Source organism: Nothoprocta perdicaria, unplaced genomic scaffold (assembly GCF_003342845.1).
Source record: "Nothoprocta perdicaria isolate Ctin4 unplaced genomic scaffold, notPer1 scaffold_0, whole genome shotgun sequence".
NCBI lineage: Eukaryota > Metazoa > Chordata > Aves > Tinamiformes > Tinamidae > Nothoprocta > Nothoprocta perdicaria.
The window spans coordinates 5,068,858-5,079,827 of NW_020454092.1; the positions used below are offsets into that span (position 1 = coordinate 5,068,858).

Below are 10,970 nucleotides of genomic sequence, written 5' to 3' on the forward strand. Positions count from 1 at the left end.
GCCCTGCAGAGCCGGGCCGGGCTGCGCCGGCTGGGCCGCGGGACCGGCTGCCCTGGGCCAAGCGGCGCCCGGCCCGGCCCGGCCGTTACGCTGCCCGGGCGCCGCTCTGCCTTCCCCCTTGCACTGGTCCCCAATGCCCCGCGCTGCTCTGCCTTCCCCCCTGCATCGCCCCATGCTGCTCTGCCTACCCCTTGCACTGCCCTTCATCTCCCCAGGCACTGCCCCTGCCCTGCCCCTGCCCTGCTCTTCCCCGGGCATTGCCCCTGCCTTTCCTCCGCCTTGTCCCAGCTATGACCCCGTGCACTTCCCCGTGCACTGCCTGTGCATTGCCCCTGCCCCACATTCGTCCAGGGTCACTCGTGCACCCACTTGGCTGTGCCTGCTCCTGCCAGCACTGTGCACCCCCTCAGCTCTCCCCCAGCCTTGTGCACCCCAATGCCAGCAGGATAGGGCACAGCCGGGCACGGCACAGAGCTGATCCTGGCACAGTACCCAGCACTGCTGCCACATCTTTCCTCAGCCGCGGCCAGGGCCTTGCCACGGGGCAACCACAGCGTGATGGACCGCAGCACCGGGGCGCTGTGCCTCACGCTCCCAGCCTGCCCTCCACGGCGTGCACGTGTCACACATCTGTCCCCATGCACGCTTGTGCTGCTGAGGTGCAGAGCTGGCCCGGGGCGGCCTGCCCCTCTTGCTGTGAGCGCCCCCGCATCGTTTGTCTGTRCCTCGTGCCACGAGTCCCCATCTGCAGCCATGCCCGACAGCCCCTCTTCTCTCCACAGCCAGGAYCCGGCCAGGATGGCGGTGCTGGGCAGCTACTGCGAGGGCAACAGCTCCATCGCGCAGGCCTGGGTGCAGCAGGGCTTCCAGCCGTGCTTCTTCTTCACGCTGGTGCCCGCCGTGCTGCTGAGCGTGTGCCTGCTGCTGGGCGCGCTGCAGTCCGCGTGCTACGCGCGCTGCGGCCGCGCCATGGAGCCCAAGTACATCCCCCGCTCGCGCCTCTACCGCGGCCAGGTGCTGCTGTCGCTGCTGCTGGCCCTGCAGCCCCTGGGCGGGCTGCTCTGGCAGCTGGGCGGCCCGGGACGGCTCTACGGCTACATGGTGCTGCACGCCGGCCTCTGGGCGCTCAGCTGGGCCGCCGCCGTGGCCCTGCTGCAGCTGGAGCACACGCGGGTGCTGGTGCGTGACCGGACGCGGGGCCACGGCACCGTCCTGCTGCTCTTCTGGGCGCTGGCCTTCGCGGCCGAGAACCTCGCCTTGGTGTCCTGGAGGAGCCCGCTGTGGTGGTGGGCGCTGGAGGACACCAACCAGAAGGTGGGTTGGAGGCTGCAATGGTGGTGGCGGGAGGGTCGGGTGCTGGGGCCCGCTGTGCCCAGGGGCTTTATAGGTCTCTGGCAGGTTGCACCCATGTGTCCCATTGCACATCTTGGCCCCAGCATATGGTGGTGAAGGGATGTTCACTCACATGGGGTGACCATGCTCGCCCAGGTGGTCTGACCAAGCTGAGCAGAGGTCCCCATGTCTTGCTGCAGGTGCAGTTCAGCCTGTGGCTGCTGCGTTACATCTGCACCTTCACGCTCTTTGTCCTGGGCATGAAGGCGCCCGGGCTGCCCCGCAAGCCCTACATGCTGCTGGTGAATGAGGAGGAGCGCGATGTGGAGAACACGCAGGTGAGGAGCCCTGGGGCACTGCTGGGTGCAAGGCAACACAGAGACATGGGGGCTTCCGCACAAGCTCAGGCTTTGGCCTCTGCCTTTAAGGCTGCACAGCCTCCTTGCTGGGCCGGGGTCCCCAGCAGTGACCGTCTGCTGGGCTCTCCCTCAGCCTCTGCTGCCGGAGGCCGGCAGGACCACGTCCACGTGGAAGGATTTCCGGAGGAAGCTGCGGCTGCTGGTGCAGTACATGTGGCCGAGGGGCAACCGGCTGCTGCAGGGGCTGGTGCTCTTCTGCATGGCGCTCATGGGGCTCGAACGGGCCATCAACGTCTTCGTGCCCATCTACTACAAGAACATCGGTGAGGCGCGGGGCTGGCCGTCCTGCACGGACATCTGTCCCAGCAGTGGGGCGGGCAGGGAGGGCCGAGATTGGCTGCTGGCTCCTCACAGGGGACCCCCATCCTTGTGCCATGCCCTGGCACTGGCATATGCAGCAAAGGGGCTTGCAGGTAGATGCCGAGTCCAGGCAGTGTGTGCAACTGCAGCCTCACCACATGCTGAGGGACACCCTAAAAGTGACTTGGGAGGGTGCAAAGACATGGCAGGGGCCAGTGCTGGGGCTGGTCCCCATGCAGGCCCTGTGTGGGGCACTCGGCGATGCTCCCTGTGCCTCCACCCTAACCTGTGCCACCCTGTCCCCAGTGAACGAGCTCACGGGCGGTGCTCCCTGGCACACCCTGGCCTGGACCGTCTGCATCTACGTGGCGTTGAAGTTCCTGCAGGGTGGAGGTGCTGGTAAGGACCACCAGGACGTCTGGGCGCTGGGGACACCCCAGGGCAGGTGGTGATGCTCGTGGTCCCCAAGTCAGCGCTTGCAACTRGGGCTGGCTCCCAGGCTGGTGGCAGAGGGGTGGATTTGTCCTGCATCTCTAGCCCCGCTGGGGTTTGTGAGGTGCCCACATGCCCCCCTGAGGGATCAGGGGAGGAGGGAAGTGTTTGTCCCGTTTGTCCCGCCTTGTTGACTGTGCCCTGCCGCCGCACAGGCGCCACCGGCTTCCTGAGCAACCTGCGCACGTTCCTGTGGGTCTGGGTGCAGCAGTTCACCAACCGGCAGGTGCAGGTGCAGCTCTTCGCCCACCTGCACGGCCTGTCGCTGCGCTGGCACCTGGGCCGCCGCACGGGCGAGGTGCTGCGCAGCGTGGACCGCGGCACCAGCAGCATCAACAGCCTGCTCAGGTCCGCGCGCGCCCGCGGCGCGGAGGGTCGCCCCGCGCCGCCGCCCCGCTGCAACTCGCCCCTTGCCCCCTCAGCTACGTCGTCTTCAGCATCGTCCCCACCATTGCAGACATCGTGATCGGCATCATCTATTTCACCTCGGCCTTCAGCGCCTGGTTCGGCCTCATCATCTTCATGTGCATGAGCCTGTACTTGAGTGAGTGGCGGGCTCCGGGAGCGGGGTGCCCGCGCTGGGCTGGGGCACAGCGCAGGCCGACGCGGCCCCTCCTGCCTGCAGCTCTCACCATCCTCATCACGGAGTGGAGGACCAAGTACCGGCGGGACATGAACACGCGGGACAACGAGGCCAAGTCCCGGGCCGTGGACTCGCTGCTCAACTTTGAGACGGTAGCGGCGGAGGGGCGCGGGGTGGGCGCAGGGTGGGCGCCCGGGCTGGGTGCTCACCCTGCTGCTGTGTGCTGCAGGTCAAGTACTACAACGCCGAGAGCTACGAGGTGAACCGCTTCAATGAGGCCATCCGCAAGTACCAGGTGTGGGGCTCAGCACCCACGTGGGGGRCTCTGGGGGGACCGGGGAGCCTCGYGGGTGTCCGCGGGGAAGGCGCTCGCCGCAGCTCTGCTGGGAAGGACCTTGCYTTTTCCAGGTCTCCGAGTGGAAAGTTAGCGCCTCGCTGGGCCTCCTCAACCAAACGCAGAACCTGGTCATCGGCCTGGGGCTGCTGGCGGGGTCCCTGCTCTGTGCCTACTTTGTCACGGAGCACAAGCTGCAGGTGAGGCTGGTGCTGGCCTGGGCAGTGCCCTGCCAGTCGTAGGGCTCTGGTGCTGGCAGTKATGGCCCCTCTCGTGCGTCCCTGCCAGGTGGGAGACTTTGTCCTCTTCGGCACCTACATCATCCAGCTCTACACACCGCTCAACTGGTTTGGGACTTACTACAGGTAAGGCTGGGAGCAGCGAGACTTTGGGGATGCCTGGGGTCCYCCACGGCCAGCCCTGCCCCATCTCTATGAGCATATGGTCTCGCAGACCCTTCCCTCTCATGTTCACCATGTTCCAGGATGATCCAGACCTCCTTCATTGACATGGAGAACATGTTTGAGCTCTTCAATGAGGAGCAGGAGGTGGGTGTGATGCAGGGTACCCCCATGCTCGGTCCCCCCCCCCCAGTTCACCTCTGTGCACTCCTCAGCATGTGTCCCCTTGGGCCCTGCATCCCCCTCCCCACCTCATCCCCTGGGAAGCAGCCAGCCTGCAGACGTGTCCCAGGACCCTGCTGTCCCCCAGCCCCTGCCCCGTCCAGACCCCCTTCCCTGGCACAGTCCTGGGCTCCTGCCCCGGGAATGGGCTGCTCTGAGGCTGCATCTCTGCCCGCGGCAGGTGAAGGATGCGGTCAACGCTGGGGATCTGCGCTTGGAGGCCGGGCGCATCGAGTTTGAGAACGTGCACTTCAGCTACGTGGAGGGGTAGGGGCGGCCGCATGGCGGGTGGGCAGGAGGGCCTGGGCTGGGYGACGGGGCCTGGCACAGGCAGCCGGCCCCCTCCCTGCCTCCCTTCTCCAGGAAGGAGATCCTGCATGACGTCTCCTTCTCYGTGATGCCTGGGCAGACCTTGGCCCTGGTGAGAGCGGCACTGGGTTCAGAGCTGGAGGGAGTGGGGCTGGGAAGCGGGACTGCCCTATAGCGGCCCGGGGGCTTGGTGCCGCAGGCTCCCTGGGGACTCCAAGGTGTCTTTCGTTCGTGCAGGTGGGGCCTTCGGGCTCAGGGAAGAGCACCATCATCCGCCTGCTGTTCCGCTTCTACGACGTGTGGGGCGGCTGCATCCGCATCGACGGGCAGGACATCTCCCAGGTGAGAGACGGGGGCTCCTGGCGCAGGGCCGGGGCAGCTGCTCCGGGCACCCTGGCGAGGGGCCCAGTGTCCCCCGGGCAGAGGGGAGGCAGGCAGACACGGCCGCCTCGGTGGCCGCGAACCAGGGGCATGTGGCAAACGGGCAGCGGCGGTGGCTGCACCGCAGTGCCACGTAGCAAACGGGCAGTGGCGGTGGCTGCGCCGCGGTGCCACGTAGCAAACGGGCAGCGGCGGTGGCTGCGCCGCRGTGCCACGTAGCAAACGGGCAGCGGCGGTGGCTGCGCCGCGGTGCCGCCCGGCTCCGCTGGCGCTGGGCATTGCGGGCAGGGCCGGCCGGGTTTGGGAGTCCTGCTCAGCCCTCGCCGGTGCCTGCAGGTGAAGCAGGCGTCGCTGCGCGCCCACATYGGCGTGGTGCCCCAGGACACGGTCCTCTTCAACGACACCATCTCCAACAACATCCGCTACGGACGGGTCTCAGCCACCGATGAGGAGGTGCAGGAGGCAGCGCGGGCTGCTGACATCCACGACCGCATCCTCTCCTTCCCCGATGGTGAGACCTGTGGGGCCCCCTCCGTGTCCCCCCTGCGGGATCCCTGGTGGCAGCGGCTCTCCTTGGCAATGCTGCGCCTTGCTCGTGCCCTCAGCGCTGCCCGCCCAGGGCTGCAGCAGCTGCAGGGCAGAGCGCAGCCCCGGCGCGGCCCTGCTCGGGGGCACCGCTGCAGCGCCTTGCTGCCCCCGTGCCCGCAGGATACAGCACCCAGGTGGGGGAGCGGGGGCTCAAGCTGAGCGGGGGCGAGAAGCAGCGCGTGGCCATCGCGCGCACCATCCTGAAGGGGCCCCGCATCATCCTGCTGGACGAGGTGAGGCAACGACCCCGCGCCGCCTGGCCCCGCGCCGCGGCAGCCCCCGGCCCTGCTGCAGCCCCCCGTACGGCGCCTCACGCCGCCCCGTGCTCTGCCCAGGCCACGTCCGCGCTCGACACGGAGACCGAGCGGAACATCCAGGCCTCCCTAGCCAAGGTCTGCGCCCACCGCACCAGCATCGTYGTGGCACACAGGTGGGGACGCGGGGAGAAACGGGGGCAGTGGCCGGCTGGGAGCGGGCAGGAGCTGGGAAGGACAGGGGGTGCAGGAAGGCAGTTGAGTGGTGCCCCTGCCCTGCCGTTCCCTGCAGGCTCTCCACGGTGGTGGGCGCAGACCAGATCCTGGTGCTCAAGGAGGGCCGCGTGGTGGAGCGAGGCAGGTGAGTGCCGCAAGGGCYGGGCCGCTCGCGCCGACCCGGGGCCCACGTTGCGCCAGGGCCCACRCCGACCCGCTCTACCCGCTCTGCCCACAGGCACGAGGAGCTGCTGCAGAAGGGGGGTGTCTACGCCAGCATGTGGCTGCAGCAGCAGGCCGGCGAGGACGGCGACGGCAAGGAGTGCGGCACCGAGAAGGCCCCGGGCAGCAGCAAGGGGCAGTGAGCGCGGCCGGGCGCTCTGCTGTGACACTGAACCAGGACCCGGCGCCCGCGGGGCTGCAGACTGTTTGCTGGGAGCTGCGGGGACTGGGCCGGACACTCCGCTGCGGTTGTACCCGTGTGTTTTGCTGTGTGTAGTTCCTTAAACCAGGTCCTCCCCAGCTCCGCTGCTGTGTGCTCCGGGCAGGCGYGCGGGTGCGGCAAGGCTGGCGTGCTTGGGTTGGTTGTGGCCCCCAGCCCACGTGGCAGTGCCCGCTGCCCCCCGAGGTGGCCGCGAGGCAGGAGCAGCTCCCCACAGGGCGAGTGCAGGGCCAGGGGCTGCAGAGGAAGCCAGCGGGAGCACAGCCGGGCCCTGCTCATCCCGGTGCATTCCCAAGCCCGATGTGTTCCCAGGCCTGCCTTCCCTCCGTGTTGCACCTCCCTGTGCCCCCATCCGCCCGGCCACGGCCCACCAACCCCAGACAGGAGCAAGGGACAGCTCCGGGAATGCTGCCACCCTCCAGCTCTCTCCAACCGACTCGGCTCTCTCCTAGAGGTTTATTTCCCCCCCCAAGCAGCATTTTGACAATTCCAGCATTCCCTCATCCCACACCAGCGGGGCACGGGAGGCACCCCCAGCAGAAAGCCACCGCTAGGAGCAGGAAAGCAGAGCCTGGCCCTGTGCAGGACCCTGCACAGCCACCCACGTAGGAGCAGTTCCAGCAGGGAGGCACGAGCGCTATGGAGCAAGCTGCACCATCCTGCTCTACTGCACAGCCTGGGGCCAGCTCCTGTCCCCGAGCACTAGAGGTGGCTCCAAGCTCGGGGCTGCCTGTGTGGAGAGCTGTGCAGCCCTTCCCAACGAGGGAATTATTTGGGATTCTGGCAGGGAGTTTCCTGCCCAGCAGCACCACTACAGCACACAGATAGGGTCCAGTGGGTGCCTGCCCCAGGCACAAGCAGCCCCTGAGAGCACACGAGGCCCCAGGGATGCTTCAGCATGAGGAACACGGCAGCAGCGCCCACCCCACACAAGTGACACTGGCACAGACAAGTCACCGCTGAAGCTGCATTTCAGTTAACAGTCCTTGTGAAGCTAAACCAGAAGGGAAAGGTGCCTCCGTTCCGTGCGAGCGCTCCTGGCTCTGGCAGGTGTGGTGTCCCAAGCGGAGCTGGGTAAGGCCCCGGGTGCTCTTGTGCATGCAGGCGGCAGGGGAGGCACCGCGGACGYGGCAGCAGGGCAGGGCACATGCAGCTGCACCAGGCCTGTGGCGAGGGACCTTCCAGCAGCGTGTGCAGCCTGCTGGGACGGGGGCTGCTCCCTCCCTGGAGCATGAAATCCAGGCTGCAGCCATGTCCCAGCTGCACGTCCAAGCACACAGAGGTGGTCCCATGGAGCTGCTCCCCTCCGGGCTGGCTGTGCTGCGCCTGGGCACACACAGTCTCCTCCTGCACCGATTGCTACAGAGCTGCACTGTCAGGGTGTGTTTGGTCATTTGCTTACAGCCCCCAGGGAGACGGTCTGTCCCTGGCGAAATGCTCTTGTTATCACTGTCCAGGCCAGAACCCCACAGCATCCAGCTGGGAGGTCCCGGCCGTTCCTTGGATCCCAAACAGGCTCCCACATCCGCTGGCACTCCCGGCCCTGCAGGCCTAGGACATGCTGCAGTTTGATGGCTTTGAGCCGTGCGCCTGGAGCGGGAAGAAGCGCACAGTGAGCAAGGGAGGACCGGCCCTGTCCCACCAGGGACACGGGCAGGGCAAGGGGCAGGCACGTGCTGGGCGCAGGCACCCGGGGCTGTGTGCTCAGCACTGGCAGGGCCACTGCCCCACGACAGGCTGCCCTGGACAGGACAGGCTGCCCGRACGGAGGAGAGAGGAAGCGGAGCCTAGAGGGGGCCCCACGGCGGCAGAGCCAGGCTCAGCCCAGGCCTGCCGTGCTGCGGCCTCGCAGGCAGTGCCCTCACCTGCCGCTGCAGCTGCTGGTACTCGGCTTCGCTCGCTGACAGCGCCTGCGCCAGGGCCAGATCCTCCTCCTCCTGCGTGCTGCGGGGGACAGCGGGGCCCTCAGACCTGCCCCACAGCCACCAGCTCCCGCGCCCAGGGCCCCTTGGGCCGACTGGCATGCTGACCACTGCAACCCTCCAGAACAGCTAAGGGCAGGGAGCAAGAGAGCCCTAAACAGGGCCAGGGCTTCGGGGACGGAACAAAGGATCCTGCTGGGACTGGCACCCCGCACCAAGGAAGGACATGTTCTCCTTGCCTTTAGCTCCAGGCTGCAAGAGCGTGCTTTCAGCAGCACCAGGAAGGATCCTGGGCCTCCCCTGAGAGCTCCCCTATTCCTGAGGCTCTGACAGGCTGCAGCCAAGCTCGCAGGCTGACAAGTGGCCAGACAACAGCCTGCCCTGCTCTGTGCCGCCACTGTCCCTCCCAGCTCGCTGCAGCGCTTGCTCCCTGAACAGAGCCCTGTGCTGCCTCGGACCTCCCCTTTCTCCCTGTCAGCGCGGCAGCAGCAGCATCTAGCCACGTGCTGAGAAACGTCACCCCAAGGCCACATGACTCGGCCCCGGGCCCTCTCGCACGCAGGCTCAGGACGTGTRTGTGGGCTGTACCTGGGCGGCTGCGCAGAGCCGAGCGCCGAGTCTGCCAGGGACATCTCCAGAGCTCGCTGCAGCGCCTCCTCCTCGCTCTGAAACACAGCAGTCACCCCCAGCCCTCCTGGGGACAGCCAGAGGCAGCCCCGGGCACCACAGCGGAGAGGGCTCCCATCGCACCCCCTGGGCACAGCCCTGCCTGCCTGCCCAGCCAGCGCTTTGGAGAACAGCAAAGGAAAACAGCTTCTGTCCTCCTCTGCATCAGTTTGCAGGACAGAGAGGCAACATTTGGGGAAAAGGGCCGGTGCACATCGCCTCTTGGGGAGGCTCCGCACCGAGCGGGGCGGACTGATGCCACCGAGGAGCTGGGCAAGCTCTGCTGCTGCCTCGCAGAGCAGCTGGGCTCCTTGTGCCCACTGGCCGGCCAGGGCACACTGCATCACTGCCTGGCATTTCAGGGGTGCTTACGGCGGGCAGAGCGTCCAGGCCGGCTCTTTGCTCCCCTCTAGTGCCCGTGCCAGAGTGCTGGGTTACAAAGCAGTGGCTGCAGTCGCTGCTCAGGATACAGGAGGACCCAGTGGAAGTGCCCCCAACGCCCATGCCAGGCCACTCACCAGCCCGTTCTGGAGCATGGCCGCGGGYGGGGAGGTGCTGCGTGTCTGCGGGCCGGCCGCTCTGCCTCCTCTGCGAACAGGAGAGGAGCAGGGCTACTGTCAGCGAGGGAGCCCGGGGCCAGGCGCGCGTGCAGGGAGCCGGGAGCTGCCGCTCCTGCCACCCGAGGGCAGCCGGGCAGAGCCGGTGGTGCCCAGAGCTGGCGCTGCTGCTGCTGCTCTACCTGGCAGGGGCCGGAGCAGAGGGGCTCTCCGCCGGCCGCGAAGCTCCGCTGCCCGACGCAGGGGCTGCCTGGGAAGAGGACGCCTCGGCTCGCGCAACTGCAGCGTGTCTAGGACAGACAGCACATCCCTGAGCAACTGCGTTATCCCCCTGGGCGCCAAATACCCGGGGAGCCCGGGTAGATGGGGCTGGATAATACACCACACTGGCATCTCCAGCTGCCAGCCTCTCCTCCCAACAGCTCAGGAGGGACAAGGATGCAGCGGTGCCAACAAGCGGCTAGAGGTAGGAAGGGATCCGCTTCCWCCCTGCCTCACATCTGACGAGCCCGGCCCTGTCCTGCCAGCCCCTCACCCGGCTTTGGAGAGGGGCCGCCCTGCCCCGCTGCAGTCATGGTCCAGGGGATGACGGTGCTTGAGACAGTAGTTCTTGTGGCACTGGTCACAGATCACCTTCATCATCTCCTTCTGCTTGCAGCCCGGCTTCAGACACTTGTTGGTGAAAATCTGGATGCAGACGTGGTGGCAGTGACAAGGGACACAGCCCACAGGGGCTGGGGCCACCCCTTCCTCTCCCACCCGGCCGAGCCCTTGGCATCAAGCAGCTCCCACCACTGCCGCCTCTGCAGAGCTCTCAAGTTTGAGTTTCTTTAGGTAATTCATTAATGACCCTGCAGTGCCTCTGCCCTCACAGAGCGGCTTCCCCAGGGACACAGAGCTTCCAGGAGTGACGGCGCCTTGCTCGCGGCCTCCTGCCCATGGCATAGCAGGGCTGCTCGCGGGCCCCGCAGGACGGTGCCGGGGCACCAAGGGCCCCGCAGCTCTCCCCTCTTCCTGGCAAGAGGGCACTGCTGATTGCCAAGTGCATCTAACAGCAGGGTGCCATTGCTGAATGTCACCCGGCCTTCCCTGTGCCCGGTGTGTGGCCACCTCAGCACCCTGCAGCCCAGCCCAGCCCARCGCAGCGCCCTTCCCGCGGCGCTCACTGGGCTCCTCGGCTCGTGCCTGCCCTCGGCCCCTACCTTGCGCTTGCGCTGCGCGGGGTCGGACTTGCAGTCGCGGTCRATGTGCTCCCCCACGACGGCATCGGGCATCTGCCCGCGCCGCACGGGCACCGGCGTGTTGCAGAGCGGGCACACGGGGACCTGCACGTCCTGCGGGGCGAGGACGGGCAGCTGTGGCAGCAGCTGACGCCTCGTGGGGCTCTGCTACCAGCTCTCTGCCTCGCGGGGGTGCCCGCCACGGCTCCCGCAGCTCTACCAGTCCTCGCGGATCCCCGCTACCTTCCCGCAGCGCCCAGGCTCACTGCACCAGCACGTGCCCTAGGGAGGGCAGGGCGATGCCCAAGCCCATGCAGCAGGGCGCAGGGCGC

General features: G+C 67.5%; 2 protein-coding genes across 2 annotated transcripts in view; one reads left to right on the forward strand and one right to left on the reverse strand.

Annotated features, from left to right (window-relative positions):
- Positions 1–796: 796 nt before the first annotated feature.
- ABCB6 (ATP binding cassette subfamily B member 6 (Langereis blood group)) lies at positions 797–6,353 on the forward strand. The gene is made up of 19 exons (XM_026047723.1): positions 797–1,314; positions 1,533–1,670; positions 1,825–2,014; positions 2,358–2,450; positions 2,699–2,891; positions 2,966–3,087; positions 3,169–3,278; positions 3,356–3,421; positions 3,535–3,660; positions 3,749–3,825; positions 3,945–4,008; positions 4,265–4,350; positions 4,447–4,504; positions 4,630–4,734; positions 5,110–5,284; positions 5,482–5,594; positions 5,697–5,791; positions 5,908–5,976; positions 6,070–6,353. The coding sequence occupies exons 1-19, from the start codon at positions 799–801 to the stop codon at positions 6,194–6,196; spliced, it is 2,523 nt and encodes an 840-aa protein (XP_025903508.1). The 5' UTR covers positions 797–798; the 3' UTR covers positions 6,197–6,353.
- Positions 6,354–7,385: 1,032 nt separating this feature from the next.
- The window catches only part of ZFAND2B (zinc finger AN1-type containing 2B), a 4,901-nt gene continuing 1,316 nt past the window's right edge, over positions 7,386–10,970 (reverse strand). The window contains exons 2-8 of the mRNA XM_026040515.1: positions 10,621–10,806; positions 9,954–10,105; positions 9,601–9,708; positions 9,380–9,449; positions 8,784–8,860; positions 8,139–8,217; positions 7,386–7,863 (exon numbers count right to left, since the gene is read on the reverse strand). Of these exons, the coding sequence (XP_025896300.1) occupies positions 7,825–7,863; positions 8,139–8,217; positions 8,784–8,860; positions 9,380–9,449; positions 9,601–9,708; positions 9,954–10,105; positions 10,621–10,806 (711 nt within the window). The 3' untranslated portion in view covers positions 7,386–7,824. The remainder of the gene's footprint in view (positions 7,864–8,138; positions 8,218–8,783; positions 8,861–9,379; positions 9,450–9,600; positions 9,709–9,953; positions 10,106–10,620; positions 10,807–10,970) is intronic.